At 40.8% G+C, this 24,973-nt stretch overlaps 1 protein-coding gene across 1 annotated transcript in view; it reads right to left on the bottom strand.

Annotated features, from left to right (window-relative positions):
- l3mbtl1 (L3MBTL histone methyl-lysine binding protein 1) overlaps window positions 1-18,862 on the bottom strand; it is a 50,599-nt gene extending 31,737 nt beyond the window's left edge. The window contains exons 1-7 of the mRNA XM_068000792.1: window positions 18,678-18,862; window positions 17,355-17,563; window positions 14,919-15,069; window positions 7,263-7,413; window positions 5,583-5,730; window positions 3,643-3,757; window positions 114-208 (exon numbers count right to left, since the gene is read on the bottom strand). Of these exons, the coding sequence (XP_067856893.1) occupies window positions 114-208; window positions 3,643-3,757; window positions 5,583-5,730; window positions 7,263-7,413; window positions 14,919-15,069; window positions 17,355-17,563; window positions 18,678-18,813 (1,005 nt within the window). The 5' untranslated portion in view covers window positions 18,814-18,862. The remainder of the gene's footprint in view (window positions 1-113; window positions 209-3,642; window positions 3,758-5,582; window positions 5,731-7,262; window positions 7,414-14,918; window positions 15,070-17,354; window positions 17,564-18,677) is intronic.
- Window positions 18,863-24,973: the final 6,111 nt, after the last annotated feature.

Here is a 24,973-nt window from a genome sequence, read left to right as displayed (position 1 = left end):
AAAGGTTAAATAGGTCCAATCTACACAAATATTGTGCCATTTTGATCAGATTTATTATTTCAGACAATACTGAGGCTTACAACAACAAATAAGTAAATGGAAATTGTTATTACCTCTCGAAAGAGTTTGACAAGGGCAGCAACAGCCTTTTCATCTTCTAAATAGGAAGCCCAAGACCAGATTTTGTTCTTTTCCACCACAGAAGCAGCTAAAAAAAAATGCACTGAAGATTTAATGGTCCTTACTTTACTTTTAAATATAGAAACATGTCCGTTCATAAATACCAAATTCATATCTAATCATACTGTTTAATTGGGCTGTTTTCTGTATAACACCTGTTTTGCATGAGAATGTCAGTTCCAATATCAATTTAAGTTCTGCTTAAGTGCTAACTTCCTTACGGTCAACAAGAACTAAAATCTGTTCAATCTATCTTTGAAAATAGCTTCAAAACAAGTCGAACTATGAACGATATTCCATAATATGTAGGTAGCACAGGTGTATTATTAGGTACTAATCAAATGCCATATATTAACTTCCCTTAAACTATGTACTTATTACAGCATAAATCCAGGACAGATTCACTGCAAGGATAAAGTCTGCAGTGTAAAAGCTGCCAGTACAGATATGCTAGTATAACACCAGCGTAAAACATCACCCAGGAGATGTGGATTCAATGCCGCTTTTGACTCTGGAATCAATATAGCACTATAGTAGCTATCCTGAAATTTGCTCAGCAACAGAAACACCATCTAGGTCATGTCAGCACATTGTGTTACAATGCTTTTTATCTCTAATACAATCTTTAAATCTGGGCAATTTCACACTTGAGCTTCATGATACTACGGCAACCCTGCCCCATATTTTTATTTTGTCCAGGGCATCTTTCCTTATTTACAGTGCAAGTAGATCCAGAATATTTCTGACTCAGGCCCAGATACAACCAAAGTGGATTGTGTTAACAAACAATAATTGTAGAACATTCCATAGGCACTCTATTATTTATGTTGCCAATTTTAAATTGCAGCATGTTGGAAACTGAAGGAATGCCTAGTTCTGCTTACACTGCTATGCAGAGTATCTCTATGTCGTTTGCAATTGACAGTACTGAGGATTATTGGGCCATAAAAGTACCGCCTTTCTTTGGGGTCATTGCAAGCTTATGGGCCCCACTTCTAAAAGTTTTGAAACACTGTCCGTCATCCTCAAAGTCCTAGTCAGGAAAGGAGCTTTCTTAAATTGCTCAGTGGTAGCACACTTGCCTCTGACTCAAAAGGTTGTGTGTTCAAGCTCCACTGAAGGATTTGAGTACATAATCTGGGCTGAATGTCAATGCAGCACTGAGGAAGTGCTGCATTGGTAGAGGTGTGGTCTTTTAGATAAGACATTAAACCTAGACACTGTCTGCCTGTTCAGATGGATGTAAAAGATCCCATAGATCTCTATCAAAGAAGATCAGGGAGTTCTCCTGGTGTTCTGTCAATATTCATCCCTCAATCAACTACACTTCAAAGTATTTTATTGGCTGCAAAGAGCTCTGAAGAGCTCTCCTGAAGACACAAAAGGTGCTATAGAAATGTAAGTTCTTTCTTTTTTCTTTATAACTCAAAATATATCACTTAAACAGACTTGTAAACCACAGTGGCCAGTTGAAGTGTACATGTGTGACTTGCCCTCCAATTTTCTCTTATTTTAGGAATGTGCCTCCTTTCCATTTGGTGCCAACCCCTGACTTCTCAGCTAAGATTGAAAATATTGCCATATGGGGCATTCATAAGAGTGAACTTGTGTCATGCAGCCTGCTGGAGTGCAAACCTGCTGTACTATCATGGTATTAAACTGTCTGCAACTAATAAATACTGCAAATAAACACTTATTTTATTTCACTAAACTTTGCAGATAGTACACACGTGGCAGCATATTGCCTTGTTCACCGTTCTTTAGAATTGCTACTGTAATCTATTTTGACAAGCATGAGAAAACGTGCATATGAACCAAACTAATACATGTTGAATTAATGGAGGCTCATTACTCCCTGAATTTTTGACCTAGTGCCAGCTGACAAAGGCAGGGAGAATATCAAAAATTGAAATGGCAGTGGGAATAGTTGCACCAGACTGAAATTCAATTTCTCCCCTGGCTGCAAACTGGGGCTAAAATCTTTTTACAGATTTCAAGCTTGTTAAAGCTAATTAAGGTCTGTTTGTTGCATTAGTAGTTTCTGCTCTCTGCTGAATTCCAGTCATTGTTTGCTCTTATTTTAAACAGATTCAAAAATAACTGGAATACTAGAAAGAGTTTGCACTTACATAGCACTTGATTACATCCTCAGGACGTCCCAAAGTACTTTACATTAAATGAATTTTTTTTTGAATTGCAGTCATTGAACTTGGCGACATCATCTGAAAACATGGGGTGAGCTTCCAGGTGTATGCTGATGATATCCAGATCTACCTCTCTACCGCCTTCCTTGACCCCCTCCACTGCTCTGTGTTGCCAGACTGCTTGTCTGCCATCCAGTCTTGGATGAACCTCAAATTCCTTCAGTTAAACATTAGGAAGACCCTTCCTGTCTCAGGTTCTAGCCAACTGTTCAGAACCTAGCTTTCTATTCAATCTGAGCTGGGATTCTGACCCCATATTCTCTCCAACACAAAGATTGCCTACTTCCACCTCCATAACATTGCCTAACTCCACCTCTGCTTCACCCCATCTGCTGCTGAAACTCTCATCCAGATTCAAATGTTCCAATGATCTCCTGACCAGCCTTTCACCCTCCACCCTCCATAAACTTCAGCTCATCCAAAACTCTGCTGCCTGTATCCTATCGTGCTAAATCCCGCTCATCCATCACTCTTGTCCTTGCTGACCTACACTGGTCCCCCAACGCCTCCAATTTAAAATTCTCATCCTTCTTTTTAAATCCTTTCATGGCTTGTCCCTCCCTATTTCTGTAACTTCCTCCAGCCCTATAACCTCATCCCCTGTAGAACTCTGGCCTCTTGTGCACAACCCCCGCCGCCCCTTTCTTCGCCCCACCATTGGTAGCTCTACCTTCAGCCAACTACACTCTGGAATTCCTTCCCTAAACCTCTCCACCTCACCACCTCCCTCTCTTCCTTTAAGATCCTCCTTAAAACCTACCTCTTAAGACCAAGCTTTTGGTCACTTCCTCCTAATATCGCCTTCTTTGGCTCAGCATCCATTATTGTCCGATTATGCCTCTGTGAAGTGCCTTGGAACATTTTTCTATGTTAAAGGTGCTTCATAAATGCAAATAGTTGTTACTGTTGTCACATGTTTTATCCTCACACTAACTCTTACATACAGTTGGCCTGAGTGAAAGAGTGACAACAGAAGACAGCTGCGGGAGCTGGCAAAAGGGAAATTGCAAAGGGTTCTATGGTCAGCTTGGTTATGACAACTGAATGACTGCCTGAAGTTTCGTCCAGAAGTACTTCTAGCTCTATCTGATGATAAGAGGGCTCTAATAGATTTGAGTAACATCAGTTCATTTAAACAAGGAATAATGACTTGTACTCAATTTGAAAAGACTATACACAAAAGAAATGAATTTTCGCTTTTCTTAAATTAGATTAATTTGTTTTAAAGGGACACAGAACATTGAAGCTCAGAACATACTCTGTCCAGAGGATGTGTAACTGGGTTCATCAAGTCGACTTTGTCTAAATTCCATGTGACTGTTGTCATCCACAAAGTGTTCTCTGACATTTTTTAAGTCTTCTTTTCTCTCACCCTATAAAACATTATGGCATTCAAAGAAAAGTCAAGTTTAGGATTTTGTTATGTTTGGTAAATTTTTCAATTTGAAGCTTAGACTGCAGATATACTTATGCATTGATGTACACCATAAAATGCTTTACATTAACACAAAAGCAGCAGCATAACTCAGGAGCCAGCGACTGATTTGAATGCAAAACAAATGCAATGAAGCCAAGTGGAGGGAGACCTCTCTCAGGAGGCCATTTCACAGCAGGGGGAGTATAACTTTAATCCAGTATGAAGTGGGTTTAAAAAATACTCAGGTAGTCCCCTGGATCTCCTTGGTAATTCTTTGAACTTAGTATTGAATCTCTTGAATGTTTTGACCAGCAGATCCTCCGACCTTTTGTCACCTAACATTAAAAAATAAGCATCATGGAGCAGAGGTCTGAGGATATGTGTAAGCACTCATGCACAAGAGTTATCTCCTGGTGGGTAAAGTTCAATTCACAGCCTGTGGTATAACTCTGGTCTTGCACTCTACAGGTTTGTTCTCTGCAGCCTATAGGACTCTCAAAGTAGTATTTTTTAATCTTAATTTAAAATTATTTTTTGTATTAGAACATAACAATCAAAGGTCTTCAGTGACTATCAATAGTCCACAGATCAAAGACACATCCACTCACAAGAGTAAGTTTCACTTACTGTAAACTGACCCCTTCTTCAATCACCTGACCTGACAACTTTGCAGCCAGCCATGAGGATAGGTGCACAGACTGCCACCGATCCCCACTAGGAAGAACAAGAGACCCCTTAGGTATGATTCTCGCTTCCAATTTTCCTTCCAACCCACAGGGTAATCCTGAAGTCTCTGCCTGCTGCCTTCCCGCTTGCTGTAGTTTAGATTGGGAAATTGTTTTGAATGTGTGTTGGTCACTGCTCCATGTCACTACATGTTAGTACTCTGGTGTTCAGCTCCAGTGTGGCATCGCAATTCAGAGGACAATGTTAATTGGCTCCCACCATAGATTATTACTGGACAGCAGGTTTTGGTATGAATGTAATTTTATTTTTATTAACCGGAATTTTCAAAGAAATTAGATTTCTCTATACGCAGTCCAGGAATGTTAATTATTTTTTCTCCTCTGTACAACTACTCACTGAAATATGTGAATTATTACTATTGGATTTCTCAAACAGAGCCAGCAAACAGAAAATCCGTGGTTGCTACAGTGGGGGGGGGGGGTCGGGGGAAGAGGGGGTAGCAAAAGTCAGCTGGAAATGCAACTTAGTACCTGAACAAAAACCAAAACAACAGCTACAAAATATATGCATAACAGCAAGATAACCTTATAGTTGAGTACATTGTGGGGTAGATTTTACATATTTGTGCTCCAGGCGCTGAGCTACATGCATCACGTATACATATCGGGAATTCGGGCATGGAGGTCAGAGGGCCCTGCAGGATTATCCATCCATTAAAATTAATGGACAGAAAAGCCTGCAGCACCCATTGACATTTGTTCCCAAAATGCCCTCCTAGCGAGCAAAGCGATGTCGAGAGCACAAATTGTAAAATCTACCCTCACACCAAGTGCAGTGTATGTGTAAACTAAATGTAAATACAGAGAAAACATGCAGAAACATTTACGAAAAATCAAAAAAAAAGGCCAATTCTATAACATCAGCTATATGTAGCATGCTTAGAATTTCTCAGATTTATTTTTATTTAGCAATTTGGTAATTGCAGCTCAACAGCATTCTCAAATGTATTTCAAGGTATTCAGAAATAGTTAAATTGTCAACATTTTACATCTAATCAAATTACACCAGTAAAATATTGCATCGAGCACACCTACCGCCTGCTCTGACTCAGTTAATTCATAATCATATTCTTCATCCGATTCTGAACTCGGACTCAGGCACACTTTTCTTTTTCTTTTTTTAACCCGTTTTAGTATTGCTCCAGCACTTCTCTTGACTGCTGCACTCCCCATTCTGAGTGACCTATTTATTAGACAAAAGAAATTTGCATGTTTCTGCAGTTCTACTATGAACACATACAGGCATATAGAAGATATTGAGCTATGTACCTGAGATTATTAAAATAGACAATCATGTAATTGAGCAAATTGATAGTTTCCTAGAATGCCCAACATACCCATACATATCTTAAGTTCTATTCTTAAACAGATATTAATCCACACGATTTGGGCTGGGAATCTGTTTCACGTGCATTAACCTCTAGGGAAAAAAAATTCTCAATTGAAGCTTACTAAACACCTGTCCTGATATAACACCTCATCACATCTCAAATCCTCTTCACATACAATGAATTACTCTGATTGCAGTGACTTGTTATAAAGACAAATGCAGTAGCTATTTTGCACAAAGAAAGATCCCACAAACAACAACAAGATGATCAACCATTTAATCAGCTTTTGGTAGTAATAGATGAGAGAGAATCCCCTATTCTTCTCTGAATAGTACCATGGCATTTTTAACATCCATGTCAACAGAAAGGACCTCCGTTTAACTGCACCTTCAGTGTTGCATTGGAGCATCAGCTTAGATTGTGAGCTTAAATTCTAGGTTTAGGGCTTGGACCCACAACCTTCTTAGAGGCAAGAATGTTACCAACTGTACCATGTTAATTTTTTACTCATTTTGTCGTATTCTGTGATTACAACCTAAGTTTAATTACCTATTTATATCCACAGTATCCCTGCATCTCAGAAATTTAAGGACCTGAACTATGTTCCATCTCATTTTTCTTTCCTCCAGTGAGAGCAAACTCAGATTTGTGAGTTTCTCTTCAGCACTTAAAAGCCTAAATGCTGAAATCATCAGAGTTGTCATGGTTACAGTTAGCATTCACTTGATGAGAGCAACTGCACAGCTGTTTGATTTATTTTTTAATTGCCAGCAGCTTGCTGGAAAATATTTCTGGTTGGACTGTGATCTCAATATGTGAAATAAATTCTGTGCTATGCAAGCACATGCTACCTTGTGCCACATATATTATATAAAGTACTGGAAATGTTACAAACAATTATATGTTTTAAAAATGCTATTTTACAATGGTGGCTTAATTTTCCAACTTTCCATTACCAACATTTGTGATTATCCATGAGCCAGACCAATGGGAGTCAAGACTTCAGGTTGGATCACATCTTCTAACTACTGGGCTGTAACCCGAGGTTGTATCTTTTAAGTGTAATTAGCTCCAAGTTCTAAATGCACTGGGCTACACTTTTGGTCAAATTGGGTCAGGAATTCAGGGTCTTTTATTGGCACTGGACTGCAAATTCATGTTGGGTCATGTCTTTTATCCATATTGGGTTGCACTTTGGATTGGGTACAGTCATAAGACCAGTTAGAGTCAGTGATGCTGAGATTCTCAATTATCTGACAATCTTTTATCCACCAAGTAAGTCCCTACCATTATGGTGCAAAATTAAGGATTTATTCTTGCTAATATCAAATATGAAAATATCTCGTAGATTATTGATGGGTAACTTTATATGTAAACATCTTACTTCTCTTTAAACTGCTGCAGACAGTGCTCACTGCAGAACCTTCTATTGCTTCTGATTTCATTCACTGTATAAGAGTGGCCACAGTTCGCACAGCAGCAGACACTTTCTACATGTGGCAGCTCATTCATGTAAGATACACCTGTCCGTTTCACTGCAAGGTACAAAGAATATGATAGGAAAAATATAAATATTGTTCATTAAAAAAATTACTCTTCTGCTAAATGGCCTGAATGTGTGTGAACTTCACCAGCAGAACACACTGTTTATCTTTCTGTTTAATTATTGACTAATTAATTAGTGCTGATAAGATGAAGGTTGAGTAAATGGACACACATACACATACTCTATACCGATGGATAGCAATAGGTGTTTCTGGGAAATCCTTTGTTTTTTTTACTCAAAGCATTCTCTGCAACAACTAACACTTTAATTTACATATTCCTGCAATTTTACTGCTGATGCATATCTACCTGAGGCTGAATCAAGATCAAAATGTATCTTTGGTGATTGAGATTTCTCAGACTGTATTACTGCCATTTTCTACAGCAATTGGTATGTTATCTTATATTCTTAAGGGGAACTTGTTTGTTGGTGCCATAATTTGTAATTGGTTTGTATTTTTCCTATTATGCATATATTATAATATTATAAGAAACTGAATATCTAATCAAAGAGGTTGTATTTCCTAGTTTGGAGTGAAATTATAATAAATACATGCAAATGCTAGGAAATAAGTAAGACGTTTTTGAATTTCCTTCTGAGAAATTTTCAGTAGCTATTTAATGAACTCAAATGGGAACACAGAAAGCAAATGAATATGACAAAATGAACAATAAATAGTACAATGGAGTGGTACAGTTATACAATATTTTATAGTATCAATGCATAACTTCATGAAGTAATGAAACATAGTTCACACCCTCTATCCTCCACACAGTTCTTTATTTCAGCCATATCGCTTTTAGGAATCGCCAAGTGAGAACCTGAGAATATAGGAAAATTCAGAGCAACTTCATCACCAAGCTGCTGTACCATTCCTTCCAGACGTCAGTCAGCGGCCCACTGGCAAAAACCTGAGAATAGGTTGCTCACTTACCTCCTTGCCTGCAGATGGTACTGGACCCAGGGAGTCTAGCTTTAAAGGATGTGGAGAAAATAACTTGAAAAGTGACAGGTCTGTACCATCATCAAAATACAAGTAACAGAAAATATTAAGAGCAAGAGTTTAAAAATTAGAACTTACATTCTATGCCACTTTCTTGTCTAGCTAAAACTGAAACTTGTCAGAATATTACAGAAATACCAGAAAATGTATTGCTGCTCCAGTATTAAATTATTCGATTACTTTGTCTCTTTTATATTTTACCTTTACAACACAACTGAACACCGTTGCCCTGTAAATGATGCCCTGTAAATGAAGTTAAAGAAAAATTCTTCTACTAAACTGTCAAGTTTATAATAGCTTCAATGAAAGAAGTTAGCCCAGATTTTCTGCCATTGCAGAATCTGGCTTCATCTTTGGCGGAGTAGTAGTTCCAATAAATTCAAATGGAAAAATAGCAGTCTTGAAAATTCCACAGTTTAACTGTGTGCTACACTAAATAACTCCACTCTCGTTAACCCATGATCATTTGAAGCTATGGTGTGAATTTTAACCCACCATGCCCGGCAGGACCAGGGCGGACGCACAGTTAAAATAGCTGTGCAAAGACTTACTGCCCCATTTCCACCTGCCGCCATCTTAGCTGGGTCCTTTTTTAGGTAGCCAATGCACCAATCAGATTCAGGTAGGGGGGGGGCGCGGAGGAGGAGGGGGGGGGCGCGGAGGAGGAGGGGGGGGGCGCGGAGGAGGAGGGGGGGGGCGCGGAGGAGGAGGGGGGGGCGCGGAGGAGGAGGGGGGGGGCGCGGAGGAGGAGGGGGGGGGCGCGGAGGAGGAGGGGGGGGGCGCGGAGGAGGAGGGGGGGGGCGCGGAGGAGGAGGGGGGGGCGCGGAGGAGGAGGGGGGGGGCGCGGAGGAGGGGGGGGGGGCGCGGAGGAGGGGGGGGGGGCGCGGAGGAGGAGGGGGGGGGCGCGGAGGAGGAGGGGGGGGGCGCGGAGGAGGAGGGGGGGGGCGCGGAGGAGGAGGGGGGGGGCGCGGAGGAGGAGGGGGGGGGCGCGGAGGAGGAGGGGGGGGGCGCGGAGGAGGAGGGGGGGGGCGCGGAGGAGGAGGGGGGGGGCGCGGAGGAGGAGGGGGGGGGCGCGGAGGAGGAGGGGGGGGGCGCGGAGGAGGAGGGGGGGGGCGCGGAGGAGGAGGGGGGGGCGCGGAGGAGGAGGGGGGGGGCGCGGAGGAGGAGGGGGGGGGCGCGGAGGAGGAGGGGGGGGGCGCGGAGGAGGAGGGGGGGGGCGCGGAGGAGGAGGGGGGGGGCGCGGAGGAGGAGGGGGGGGGCGCGGAGGAGGAGGGGGGGGGCGCGGAGGAGGAGGGGGGGGGCGCGGAGGAGGAGGGGGGGGCGCGGAGGAGGAGGGGGGGGCGCGGAGGAGGAGGGGGGGGGCGCGGAGGAGGAGGGGGGGGGCGCGGAGGAGGAGGGGGGGGGCGCGGAGGAGGAGGGGGGGGGCGCGGAGGAGGAGGGGGGGGGCGCGGAGGAGGAGGGGGGGGGCGCGGAGGAGGAGGGGGGGGGCGCGGAGGAGGAGGGGGGGAGCGCGGAGGAGGAGGGGGAGAGCGCGGAGGAGGAGGGGGAGAGCGCGGAGGAGGAGGGGGAGAGCGCGGAGAGGGGGGGGGAGAGCGCGGAGAGGGGGGGGAGAGCGCGGAGAGGGGGGGGGGAGCGCGGAGAGGGGGGGGGGAGAGCGCGGAGAGGGGGGGGGGGAGCGCGGAGAGGGGGGGGGAGCGCGGAGAGGGGGGGGGAGCGCGGAGAGGGGGGGGGAGCGCGGAGAGGGGGGGGGGAGCGCGGAGAGGGGGGGGGGGAGCGCGGAGAGGGGGGGGGGGGAGCGCGGAGAGGGGGGGGGGGGAGCGCGGAGAGGGGGGGGGGGGAGCGCGGAGAGGGGGGGGGGGGAGCGCGGAGAGGGGGGGGGGGGGGAGCGCGGAGAGGGGGGGGGGGGGAGCGCGGAGAGGGGGGGGGGGGGAGCGCGGAGAGGGGGGGGGGGGGGAGCGCGGAGAGGGGGGGGGGGGAGCGCGCCCGGAGAGGGGGGGGGGGGGAGCGCGGAGAGGGGGGGGGGGGAGCGCGGAGAGGGGGGGGGGGCGGGGGGGAGGGTGGTTTGACCACCACCCATCTGAAATCCGCTCTCAGTTAAAACCCCCCTTTATGTATTTTGCACGTTGTAGCAAGGTACATTTCTAATAAGCTAGAACGAGCATGAAATGCAACACGAAAAAATGAGAACCTAGTAGCTTTGTAACAAAGTTGGAAAAATGGAAAGCTTTGTGCAGGCGTTTGATTTGATGCAAGTAACAGAAGAATTTTCCTGCCTTCTCTCACATAAGCAGCTGGCTACTCAGGAGACAATCTTAGATATCAGACAGAGGCATTAGGAATTTACGTCACTTACATACCCTCTAAATGGCTCTTCACATTATCTGCTGTAACATTTCTCAAATGTCTCATTTTTAAAAAATATTCAATGGTTGTTTAATAAGAATGGTACGTGTAATTTTTTCCCTTAAAAAACAAAATAAAGCTACTTTACACTGATGGTCCTTCAAAAAGCATAATTAGCTTCAAATATCATTGTTTAATTATCAATTTTTATAGGACCAGAAAGAAATATTCCTTTAATTATAAGCAGCTTACTAATTAGTTTAAAATACATTAACCTAACTATACATTTATAAGTAATTAGCAAAGATTTTCTAATTAGGTAGAAATGTAGTGCTACATAATTAAAAACCTGATTCCAATTAGTTACAAACTCTTCTGAATAATTAATGAAGACATATTCAAAACTAATTTCTAAATTAAAAGCATACTCATTTTTATTTCTCTTCTCCACCACCCCGCCCCCACCCCCCCCCCCCCCCCGCCAAATTGGAGGAGGAAGATATTCTCTTTGTGCCCTACTTATAACAAAATTGGGAATCCATTCTTTAGAAATGGGTTTATGCTTTTGTTATAGCACACAGCAGTAATCTCCCCATGGACTCACAGTGAGGAAATAATGGGCATTAACATACATCCTACCACCCCAAAGTGCAGCCTGTTGGCACAGCAATGCACTATGCCACTGACCCACCAGTTAGTTATGTCTTCCCCCTCCCCTGATTTAAATTCCCCATATTCTGCATAATTTCATCATTAAGGGAGAAGATTTCATCTGATTCCTGTGTTTTAGCGACATTGTCAATATAGCAGAATGACTTTCTCTGATCGTTATTTAAGCATTTATGAGTTCACTAGGAATAGCAAACACAAGACATTCCTATGTGTTCGTGACATTGTAAACATAGCCAAAGGACTTTCTCTGATTGCTATGCTTATCATTTTGCTGACACATTTAAACTGTCCTCTCTCCATTTGTTTTCACTGCAGCTGGAACAACAACACGAGAGGAAATTTCCCTCTCAGTGTCTAGACAAGTAACCTGTTCCCAGGCATCTGCTTATGTTGCTCTTGAACCAATAATCAGAATAAATACCAGGGGGAATAAGGATAAGTTCACTCTCTGCACTTCCCTTACTGTTTTCAGAGGAAGCAACTCACCATCAATCATGGACTGTGTCAAGGATCACTGAGAAAACCTGCATTCTATAATTACAGTTTGAATTGCAAACACATGCAAAGAAACATACATTTTAAAGTTTTAAAAAATTTTATTAAGACACACATGTAAACACGTGCAAAAGCATTTTTTGATTATTAAAAAAACCTCACATGGAAACCACACTGATCTCAAAAGCAGAAAATTACAGCTAGAATCACAAAATACAGCGCGTTGACTGCACGAATGTAGAAGTCGGGCCAGCAATTTTAAATAAGGCAACCTACAACATTTTTAATTTGCACCAATCTTTAATTTGCCACCTTCCCGTTGCCTCCGCCCATTTACAGGTTACAAAAGCTTACATGAAAATAAAATTAATGCATGCTGGTCAATTGTACTGTCCAGAATGACCTGGTTCAGAAATAAAATTTAACCTACAAATTTCTAAAAGTCACAAACAGAATTGTTATTTTAGTATCTGTGAACAGTGGGGTTTCCATGGTTTATAACACAAATATATAGAAGGCTGTAACAAATTTGAAATTATTGCTCATAAGAAAATAAATACTATGGGACTATCCGCTCAGTAAATTCTCCACCTGGTGAAAACTGGATTTTGGGCAGATATCTTATTTTTGGTCTATTTCATCTGTCCAAATCTGCCACCATATGTGATACAAACACATGAAAAAATGACTGAGAAAAGACTATCAAGCCCATCAATACTCATCCTGTCCATTATTCGGTACAACCTTCTGCAGCACCCTCCCTAACTGATTGGAGGAAATTGTTCTTTGTACAGTATTAAAAACACCAAACAAAAAATCCTATTGTAATGTTTTAAAGTGCAGATGTGTTCTAAATAAATGCAACATTAAAATGTTTAAATAGAAACTCTATATTGAACTGTTGTACATTATTTTTTGAGGTAAATAATTGATAACTTTTATTTGCAGTTTAGAAAGCTGACTATCTGTGGAAATTTGGGAGGAAACTTCCACAGGGTGACCCTCAGGACAAAAAGGCACATCAGCCACACTGCCACAGGATGATGTCCTGATGTCCCCCTCAAGATGGTCTGAGTGGTGATTAAACAGCACAGTACAGAGGAAGATTGGTGAATTCACAGCAGAGATAGATGACCTGCTGTAATAACCATGCCCATGATATTACAAAATATTTTGCTATGTACCAATGTCTCATTGCACAGCAGTGGGTTTAATCGGGTTATAATATGGGACCAAGTTCTCCTTCATTTAGCTCTTTCAAAGAGCTGGCACAGGCACAATGGTGCTGTATGATTCTCCCTCCTGTGTCCTCTGGAAGTATAGTGAGGGAGGTGAAGGAACAATGCCTGTGAACCAATGTGCCCTTCTTACCTCTGCTGGCCCTGTGGAAGCTCACTCCATATGAGAGTCATCCAACTGTATAGTCAAGAATCTGTTACCCACATTTGTTGCTGCTTTTGAGTTTTAACACCTTCCTCAACCAAAACAGTTTCTTCATGATGAGCTGCAATCTCATCCTCCTCTGGGGTCATGACATGATGTTAGTCTTGAAGACATGGATGTAGAAGAATAATATATGGAGATATGGAGACATGATTTTGTTCGTGGACTATTTTTTTCATAAACTGAGGACCATATCACAAAGAAACTGTCCAAGATTTGTAAACAACATGAGAAGCAAATGGTTATGGACCAAGAACATGTGTTTTAAAGGAATTGCATATATATTATTGCAATGCTGGTTATAGAATGTGCAATGATAATAGTTGAGACTGTTATATATCAACAGAACATGGTTTTGGAAAACCATGTAACATTCACCAGAATCAATGGAGTCAGAGTAGGTGTTAGATCATTGTTTCACAAGATGGAATATTGCAGCTACACTTTCTTCTTGCCAGGCGATTCGTTGTTTCCTTTGGTACATTGGTGTCTGACATTGCCGCTCCTACCGTAAGCAAGTTTTTGCCTAGCTAAATGTTAGATATCCTTTCAACAATCATTCCTCAACTACAAAAATTGCTTTTGAAACTTAATTTATTTCTTCAGCAAAACATCTTTCTACCCATATGGTAGGAATTTCATTTTGGTACTTAGGAATAAATTGTCCTTCAATTGCTCAAAATAATTTTTGGAGCCATTGAGGATTATTTGAGTTTCTGCTCTCTATCTTGTGTTAGCCATTTTTTGCAGCTGACCAGCTGCACAGGATAAAACAAAATTCATTTTCACAGATCAGGTAGCTTATTCCTGGTAATTAAGGCACGTCTTTAATTAATTACAACTGACTCCAGATTGTATGTCTTTATTCTCAACCAGTGGAATTAATTCTCCACTGGCAGAGTCTTTAGTGTTGCTGTGGCAGATAATATATGATCGATGACCAAATTGTTCAGCGCACTTATCCACTGAGTAACTGAACCATCTTGACTTGGAAAATCTCAAGTCCAATCAATGATCTCTGTTGGCTATTTGATTTCACGTGGACTGACATTAGAATGTTACAATTGGCCTCAGTACCCCTGAGTGAGGGAGGGGAAAATTGTCCAGGGATTCCCAATGCTATCCAAGAACTCCTACTGGAATTACACATGTATGCAGGTTGAATAAGGGTAAAATTGGACTCAACTGTAATGCCCCTTTTTCCATCACGGTCGAATTGGCTGCTGACATTCACTGTTGAGGCTCAAACATAAACAATGGCACTTGGAGAAGGTACCGGACAGCGCCTGGCACAAGTGAAACTGTTCGCCAGCGAGGGTTTATTGTCTTTCAGGGCAGAAAGAAAATTGTAAAAAAAAAGGAAAAAAGGCCTGGTTGATTCTTCCCTTCCCCTTTCAAAAGAGTCCAACATTTACCTATATGGGTATAATTCAAAATTTACTGTACACTTAATAAAATGGCATAGATTGCATCACTGCTACATTGACTTTAGGCTGAAACCACAAGTACTGATATATATCCCATTAGGTATATCTTACATTTATTGGGAGTGGTTGTATTCCAGCCAGTCTCACTGCAAGCATCACTCTCAGCTTCCACTGTAGTCTCTACAGATACCTCTGTCATTGGCTCTGTCCCAATACCTTCTGTGCTGACAACCTCCAGGACTCCAAACTCATTCAGTCGGAACTACAGAAATAAACAAATGCATTATTTAACACTCATCCACCAAAATAACAAAGGGACTTAAAAAGCTACAACACAAGGTACTAATTTAACAAATTAATAGTGCAATATTTTTGTTCCATTTAATTCCCTGTGATATTATAGAAAAATCAAAATAGTCTCCTAAAGTTATGTTTCATTTAGGGTGCAGATTTTACAAAAAAAAAATCACAATGAATAGAATCAATTCAGATTCTTGATTTAATTCCAGTGGGGAAAAACACAGAGAAAGAACAATCCATTTAAAGCACCCATACTGATTTAGTGCAGCTGTTTTCTGTTAACATCATTATGTGCTTTAACAGAGATCATAGAATCATACAGCACAGAAAGAGGCCATTCAGTCCATTGTGCCTGTGCCGGCTCTTTGAAAGAGCTATCTAATTAGTCCAACTCCCCTGCTCTTTCCCGATAGCCCTGCAAATTTTTCCTTTTTAAGTATCCAATTTCCTTTTGAAAGTTACTATTGAATCCGCTTCCACCACCCTTTCAGGCACTGCATTCCAGATCATAACAATGCAACATTAAAATGTTTAAATAGAAATAAAAAAAATTCTCCTCATCTCCCCTCTGGCTTTTTTGCTAATTATCTTAAATCTGTGCGCTCCAGTTACCGACCCTCCTGCCAGTGGAATCAGTTTAGGCCAATAAAAGCATCAAAAATATTGGTAATTGTTTTATACATTATTGTGTTAGACACTTGACACATAATGCAATTCTAGACTTACAAAAGAATAAACATCAGTTTTATTTTTAGTGGTGACTCTATACAGAAAACACCACAAGTCAAGCCTAATAAGTTTTACACAAAGTAGTATGGTGTAACCTCTGTAATCTAAATGTAATCGTACATATAAACAATAAATGGGTTTCGCAAAAAATTTTTTTTTTTTTAATTATCTATACCAACCATCAAAAATGGCTGAGGTAAGCGTCCATAAGATATTTTGGGGGCAATTTTTCTGCACTTTGCGCCTGGAGAGCACTTATTCCCCAGGTACAAAACATAGGAAAAGGAATAACATTGGGTCTTTGACCCCTTTGCAATGCCTGGGTTTTCTAAAGCTTCCCTTAAGGGGCACAGCCGGACTACCCATTCAATAGTGCCTCAATGGAAATAAGATGGAATGCAGTAATTCCATCCTACTACCTCAATGTCCTGACATTGCAGCCCTGGAACAGGGGTAGTCCAAGAAGCTGGCAATGGAGATTGCATCAGGACCCCCCTCAGATCAGAAGGTCTGAGGAGGCCTGAAAAAGGGGGACAGAGCTTATAAACCAGGTAAGTTAGCCCTCCAGACCTTTGGGCCTTGGGATCTTATAGCGGCTGTTTTCCAACAACAGCCAGAAAGCCCCAAGGCTGGCAGCCAGGTTTTACACCAAATTCGGGTGCTGTCCAGTGAGAGAGAATTGGGAGACAGCAAAGTAAAATTGGCCATATTTTGTCTTATATGAATTTATAGTCACCTATGGGTGCATATAAAAAGCAACACTTTGCACTTAATCCACTCTATTGTTTCTCTAGGTTAGCTCCTGTATTAGAAACCCTCTAGTTCTGTCAATATGCAAACATTCCTATACCAGTGCACACGCAATTGGCCAAAGTACTGACATCAGGACATCATAATCTCCACAATGTCTTGGGAATTTCATCTGCAGCTGATCAATTAATTTACTGAGTTGTCCACAGAGCTCCAGGAAGCAGAGGCAGATTGGGAGACCAAGTAAAAACTGGATCTTTGCTCCAATATTTGCAAGTAAGTGTAATTTTTTCTGTCGCAGTGCCAGCAACTTGGCAGGACCCATTGTCAGCAATATTGCCACAATGTGAAAGCAACTTTAATTTGGCCTCTGCATCTTCGGCTAGGGAAAGAAAAGTCAGCCACAGTTCTTGTTTCATATACGATCAACAACCCCCTAATGGAAGTCTTCATTTGTAAAATTTGGTCAGGCTTAGCTGTGATGGCCATACAGCTGTATGGCCTACTGTCACTCAATAGCCAGGCTCGCACATAAATAAGTCAACTTGGGAGAGATATTACCCAGCAACAATACCTCAGCATGAGACATTGCCTCCAAGAAAGTAGGAACAAGGGAAACAAATCAAAAAGAAAAATGGAGGGGGAAAGGAAAATGATGCTTTTCAAGAAAATGCCTCCATTTGATTCATGACTGTATCTACTATATAGCATATTTTTCAAAAGGACAAAAGGATGAATGTTGTATAAAGTTCAATCAAAAATGCTAACCTTCAAATTGCTCCCTGGTAAGGTAGCTATCCCATCTTTCCATTCCAAAACACTGACCGTGTCATATTTGTGCACTCCACTAATCTGCGGCGTAATTGTTGCCGTCACAGGTGCGGTGCTGTCTGACTGTTCCACTTTGGTTGGCAAAGAAACACCTTGGTTTTCTCGGGAGCAACTGTGAGCTTTTCGATAACTCTCTGCTGGATTAACTGTATTTATATTTGAAAGAAAGCAAACACAAGCAAAATCTGGCAATATATATTTAAATTTAGCCAGCCTGCAACAAATTTACATTCTTTGAGATCTACAAACTTATATCTGGGCAAATAAAACTGTAACAACCAAAAAATCTTGACCTTTGGTGTGGGTGAATTATATTGATATTGTAATGCTTTCTTCTTAACATAATTAACAGTCAACTTTATATTGCAGTTACAAATGTAACTGGATTTAATATATATTTTAAAATGATGTTATCCTTATTTAAAAACAAATTAAAAGTTATTACTGCTTTAAGACATTTTTAGTCTTGATACCTGATGGCTGATATAAATATGACATTTAGTTTGGGTATTCAGTTTGCTTTGATCCAGACCAACTTAAATTATACTGAACTTGGAACTTGAACTGAAATACTAAACGTTACTATTTTCTTAACAATAGCAACTCAATAGAAGCCCTCTTTACTCCTTGTATTCTATCGTTCTTCTTTTACCCACATGTGCATCTCTCCCAGTCCCACAATGTCTTCCTTCTGTATGGATGGAGAGATAATTTATCGCGAAGGCATACTAGACTCCCCTTCTCATGTGTAATTATGCCTTGGAGTCAATTGTTCCTTCCCAAAATTCTAACAAGTTGAATAAATGTCGATTTACATGTTAACGTGTATATGCAACATATAAATGGTAATTTTATTATTCTTTCAATGATGTATCTATTACTCTCCTTAACTAAATCTTACCTAAAATATTTACAATATATGTAAATTATACGACTACAATACCAACTTCAAACTACAGCGCTAATGTACGAGTACATAAATCTTTATGTATGAAGTAAAAAAAGGACTTAACTAAAACATATAAAAAGACAAGCAACCAACACAACCGTAATAAGTGGTAGTGAGTAGAATTTAAATCATGTTCATTCATACTTGAATACTTTTATTCTGCATTCTTTAAGAATTTGTCCAAATATGTTGAAAAGATCCACCTTAATACAGTTGAATAAAAAATAAAATATGCATTGTCTTGTGAAATTAGACAATATATAATTTATATTTTATTTATAGGTGTCCTTCATCATTCAAAAGTACCGTACCTGGAATAATGAAGGCTTTAGTTGACAGACGAGTGTTCTGAGTAGAGCTGTTGCTGGTTACCATCTGTAGGCTGATTTCACTGGGTGGAATCACACTGCTGGGCATCAGGACCTCCAATCCCACTCTGCTATTCATTCTATTAATGGTTCACCAGCTGATTGCAACTGACTCAAGTGATGTTTGCAAAATTCAACAATCAGTCCTACTCACAAGGTCATAAGTTAAGAATAGGCTGGTTCGTTGTTTGAGGCTCGAGAAGACTATTTGATTTCTTCGGAGTTTTAAAAGTCATTGTATCAGAAGATTCCAAGAGTTCCAATGGACAATTATGTCATGAGTGGTGAGTTCTCCTCAGTTTTTATAGGAATTCTTTGTGGGTAATCACAACTTGCAAAAAACAACTCAAAAAGGGTTTCAATTACTATAAGTACTGCAAAGTACTGGGAGTAAGTCCCACTTAGTATTCAACCCAGTTTTGGACCAAGTAAGTTAAAGCTGTGGAACTGTTTCAAAATAGCACCTGAAAATGATAAGAAGTGTTGATTGATTGGGAAACAATAAGATGTGACTGAAAAATGCAGGACACAAAGTATGAAATGATTAACCTGTAGGGAGAGGATTTATATTAATTAGATGAAAACACTTCCCAAATTTAAAGGACTAAACCATATAAAAGTAATTTCCAGTGTATAAGTGCTTTGTTCAGTCAAACTTTAGAGGGATCTAACAATTTCCATTGCTGCATACCTCAGGGCTGCTGACTAGTAACTTACCAAACAATACAGGAATAGAGTTTATATTTCTCAGGCGGGTATATGGAGTTAGATCACAGATCAGCCATGATCTTATCAAATGGCGGAGCAGGCACAAGGGGCTGAATGGCCTACTCCTGTTCCTATGTTCATGTCTACTTTCCAAGGAAATATAAGTGAAGCTAGCAGAACCAGTTAGAAGTACATTTGTTCCGACAATGTCACGTTCACAACCAGAGCTTCCGAAATGATTTCCTTTTGCTCAGCTGAAAATTCCCCTCCAACATGGTTGACAGGGCCCTCGACAGTGTGTGTCCCATTTCCAGCACTTCCGCCCTCACCTCTTCTCCCTCCCTCCCAGAACCAAAATAGGGTGCCCCTTGTCTTCACATTCTACCCCCTTAGCCTCCGCATTCAACGGATCATTCTCTGCCAGCTCCCGCGCAATGCCACCACTAAATACATCTTCCCCTCCCCTTTCAGCATTCTGAAGGACTGTTCCCTCCATGATACCCTGGTCCACCCTTCCATCACCCACAACTCCCGCTTTGTTTCCCCCTGCACCTTCTTACGCAAGTGCAGGGGTTGGAACACCTGTCCTTTCACCTCCTCCCTTCCCACCGTCCAGGTCCCCAAACACTCCTTCCAGGTGAAACAACGATTTACTTGTACTTCTTCCAACTTGATATACCGTATTCGCTCCTCACGATGCGGTCTCCTCTACACTGGGGAGACCAAACACAGATTGGGTGATCGCTTTGCTGAACACCTCCATTTAGTCTGCAAGCATGACCATGAGCTTCCGAATGCTTGCCAGTTTAATTCTTCATCCGACCCCCTCTGTGACCTCTTTGGCCTTGGCCTCCTACGCTCAATACAAGCTCCAGGAACAGCACCTCTTCTTTCAACTAGGCACTTAGAATCATAACACGGTTACAGCACGGCCGAAGGCCATTCGGCCCATCGAGTCCGCGCTGACTTTACAGCCTTTCAGCCTTAACATTGAGTTTAACAACTTTTGATCTTAAGCACTGCTCCCATTTTCTCTCAGACAGCAGGTGCTGGTAACGGAGGATGGCTGGAGTCACTGGAAGTGGAGGCTGATACTTGGGGTGGGAATTCACTATAGGTACACAGCCCGCAGGGTGGTCTGCACCCCTGGGGTCTACATGCCTTTCTTCCGCCAGATTCCTGGACCATGGAATCCTTCTCTTTGCCAGATTTTCAGTGCCTCCCTCCTCCTCTGCTATTCTACTGTAACCATTAACACCTCCTCTGGACCCATATTTTGTTTCTATACTTGTCTCATTATCACCTCATTTTGCCTTGCACCATCATCACTTTTGTCATTTAATCATTCCCACTCTCCACTCTTAGACCACTCCCATTTGTTATTTTCCCCTGCGCCCCACCCGCCCTTTTCATTGGCTCTGCACTTGCTTAAAAGCTGTTCATCTCTAACATCTTCTAATTTTGTTAAAATGTCATCGATCAGAAAGATTAACATTGTTTCTCTCTCCACAGATGCTGCCTGACCTGCTGAGCGTTCCCAGCTTTTCTGTTTTTATTTCAGATTTCCAGCATCCGCAGTATTTTGCTTTTGTCATACTAGAATGGGATAGCTATTTATCCATCAAAAAGTAAATATTTGTCGACCGCATAACCCTATTAGAATATCTTATCACTATTTTATCACGGTCTTATGTCTATTTTTGCAAAGTAAACTACTCTCATTTTTTTCCTTTTGTTTTTTTTACAAAAGAGGCATTCCCTTCCCCAATTACTTTATAATCAATTATTGCCAGATTCAATTGACCACTAGGGAAATTTTATTACTGCAATTAAGAATTTTAAAGGCTTATAAATGTATCCAATTGAAATACATCAATTTTCAAAAAAAAATTGTAATTCCAGCATTTCAATACCTGCTTATTTGCTGAATCCACACAACATACCACGGTGGAATGAGATAATGTTCAACGTGCACTAAATCACCATTGCTTTTCATTTTATAATTAACGCACAACACAAGAGTTAATTTTAAAATATATTCTTGTCAATATGCATAACATTTTCTTCATTTCCAGCATTCAATAAATATATACTGCTGGACAAAAAATCAAATATTTCTTCATAGAATTTCTCAAAGCGAATGCTAATTGCCTAAAACAAAAAAGGATATTTTATATCCTGCGCAAAATGATCAGAAAATAACTGCAAAAAAAATGTTATAATTAAAGAAACAGTAAATATTTCGTTAAATCGCTGCAGTCTAAATGGCAAAAATCCTGCTACTGTACATTTCTGTGATCATAAAAAAATCTTTTATTTTAATAAAATCTAGCACGATAGCCAGGTCTTCTTGTGCGGTGAATGTCCTGATCATTAATTAGGAATTATCATTCATCTTTATTGACTAATAAAACCATGCAATAGGTTTCATTTCTTACCAAAATGGCGGAGCTGACAGTCAGCCAAGAACAGAAGCTACAATAAAATTAAGTAGGATACATGCCTTTCACTTAGATACATACGAACACCCTGAATTGATGGTCACACCGCCACTAAATCCCATTTTCGTTTCCCAATTTTATCTCTTTAATTCTCAGCGGAGATACAGTTAACGAAAAGTTACAAAAATGAAAAAGGTATCAAATTTACAAATTGCAACTGCACACATTGCACGGCACATCTGAATCACGTGTGTGCGTTGCTTTCTCTGATTTCCGTAAAAAAATATTATTTTTAGTTAAAAAGTGACATCCGCGGTAAAACATTAACTAAAATGCAATGAATCAATTTGGCAGGAATAGAGAAAAATATTATCGAACTGTAAAATAAGTGCAAACGCTAACTGCCCGGCGGGATCTTGTTTTTTTTAAATTTAAGCCTTTTATATTATTTTACTAATACTGAAATAATTTGGTTTTCTTACCAATACAATGCTCAATCGCGTCTTGGCTTGCGGGGATGAGTGTTGTTCGTGCGCATGTGCAACGCTTTCAGTGGTGTAGTCACCCTCCCTTTCTGCAGATACTTAAAACACTCAAATAAGCTTTTTTTTGTATTGCTGGGACGTCCAGAGTTTTTATCCTGAATTCCCAACGCTTTCATTTTCTTTGCTTAATTTAACTTTTTTTTCTATAGAATGTATTTAAAACTTTAGCAGTCTGTTTCTCAAATGCATTAGAAACCATGTATTTTTTTAAACTTTATTTTAAGCACCCAAGAGTAGGTTTTAATGAGTCCCAATTTTCTGACATGCAAAGATCGCAGGGGAAGACTCAGAAATCTACCTTCCAATGTCAGCTCCAACTCCACCACCCCTGTCAGATATTGCAAAACCAGATGCTATGAAAACCTCCCCACTATTCTACAGGTTTTCAACCTTGGGTTTACCGTCACCCTGGCATCAAAGGCAATGTGTAGAGGATCGCCAGGGCTATCAGATTTCTGTATTTTTTAATTTACAAATTATTTTTGTTGTATGGGAATAAGAAAACGTTTTGTAATGATTGTGCTGCTTTCTTTCGGAGAGCTGTTGTCCTTTGGAAGTTGGATTCATTTGACAACACAAAATATACAACATATTTGCAGAGGTAGTAGGTTAACAGCTATATCCAACATTACCCACCCCTCTTCACTAGCTCTGTACTTGCTTAAAAACTGTTAAATCTCAAACTTCTTCCAGTTCTGACAAAACATCACCCACCTGAAATGTTAACTCTGTTTCTCTCTCCACAGATGCTGAGTATTTCCAGCATTTTCTGTTTTTATTCCAACACTTAGGTTGGATTAGGTTCTGCCTCTGGCGTCCATCTCCAGCAAGTCATCTGTACTTGTCTTTCCACCCAGCTGAACAGCAATTTTTTTTTAAACTAGTGTCTAACACGTTGCACACATACTGGTATCTATTTTACCAAATCATCCTATATCTCAACTTAATTTTTCAAAACAAAATCTTAATATTTCCAAAACCTTCATGACTCTCCAAAACCTTTGTGGTACTCAGAAAACCTCCTGTCTACTTAGGTCACTATAGTTAATATTCCTTAAAGCACTCTGACCAAACATCCATTTTATCAAATCAGTTTATGATAAACTTCAGTTATACAAATGAGCCTTTGGAATTGTAATCAAGTTAACATTTTTTAATTCATAAATTCTCCATGGAGAACTCCTCACTATACCTTTCAGTTTATGTGAATATTGTTATCGTGGCATGGTTGGTGTGGGTCAGAGCAAAAGTTATTCTATATCTGGCTATTTGCTACCTAACCAAACAATATTAAAGACAACACCAGGTGTCCAAAATAAAATGCCCTTCCCACTGACATCGCTCACTTTATTGAGCACATAAATTCATTAAAAAAATTCATTAAAAATTGAACTCACAAATAGCCTGTAACAAGAATGTTGTCTTTCCTCTTTTCAAATACTGACAAACCAGCTATATATCTCCTATATATTTTTTCATATTTTACCAAGTGCTTGGATGAGTACAGTATTCTGAATGTGGAACTGAGCCATAGAGACAAGGAATGCCCCAACTGCAAACCCCAGTTGATGCTCAGCTAGCCAATCTCAACAGGGACAAAATGTCAGATTATTCAGGAGATAAGAGTAATTCATAAATTCCTTATTGGGTTAAAAATTTTAAAGGGAAATAGAGCACACACATTTTCAAATGTAATTGTGCATACTTATTTAATATGCCTTTAACATTAAATCAATTGCCTTCATTGGTTTGGGTAGAAGTTATTAACCTTGTTTATTGCACAGTCATAATTCACCAATAGGAAGTGGCAGCTCTGCATATCCAGGCTGGTCACTGCTGGTAAATGGCAAGCAACATACACACCATACAAGTACTAGGAACGACTACCCCAAAGAAGAGAGAACCTAACCACCTCCCCTTAACATCCAATTGCTTCACCATCATGGGGAGTCATCATTGACCAGAAACTCAATTAGACCAACCAGATAAATGCCATGGCTACTAGAGGTCAGTAAGTGGCTCACTTCCTGGCTCCCCAAAGCCTCGACACAACCTACAAGGCACAAGTCAGGAGTGCCTGGATGGATGCAGCTGCAACACTCGAAGCTCAACACTGTCCAGGACAAAGCCATCAGATCCACTCCTTCCACCACCAGCATACTGTGGCTGCAGCGTACTGCTTAAAAACCCTTAGTTTTAAAAACCCTTAGTGCAGCATGACATGTTATACATGTCATGCTGCACAAAGTTACACTGGTCACACTGCTACTAAGAGCTGCGTGCATGTGCTGAAATAGACACATATTGCAATTAACTGGCATCATGTACTTTCCAGATTTCTCTGAAAAAACATGGCATGTGTAAAGTACGCCATAATTTCATCCTAGGAATTCTTAAATGTCATTATACTGAAGTTGGCTTGTGTATCTTATGCAGCATGCTCTCTGATATTTAGACATCCTGCTTAGAACAATTTGAAAAGTCTTAATTTTAAAAAGATTGCTATGCTCATCTACTACTTTACTAAGATATGCATGTATTAAAC

The sequence above is a fragment of the Heptranchias perlo genome, chromosome 19 (genome assembly GCF_035084215.1).
Source record: "Heptranchias perlo isolate sHepPer1 chromosome 19, sHepPer1.hap1, whole genome shotgun sequence".
Classification (NCBI taxonomy): Eukaryota; Metazoa; Chordata; class Chondrichthyes; order Hexanchiformes; family Hexanchidae; genus Heptranchias; species Heptranchias perlo.
This window is presented reverse-complemented; position numbering and strand designations above follow the sequence as displayed.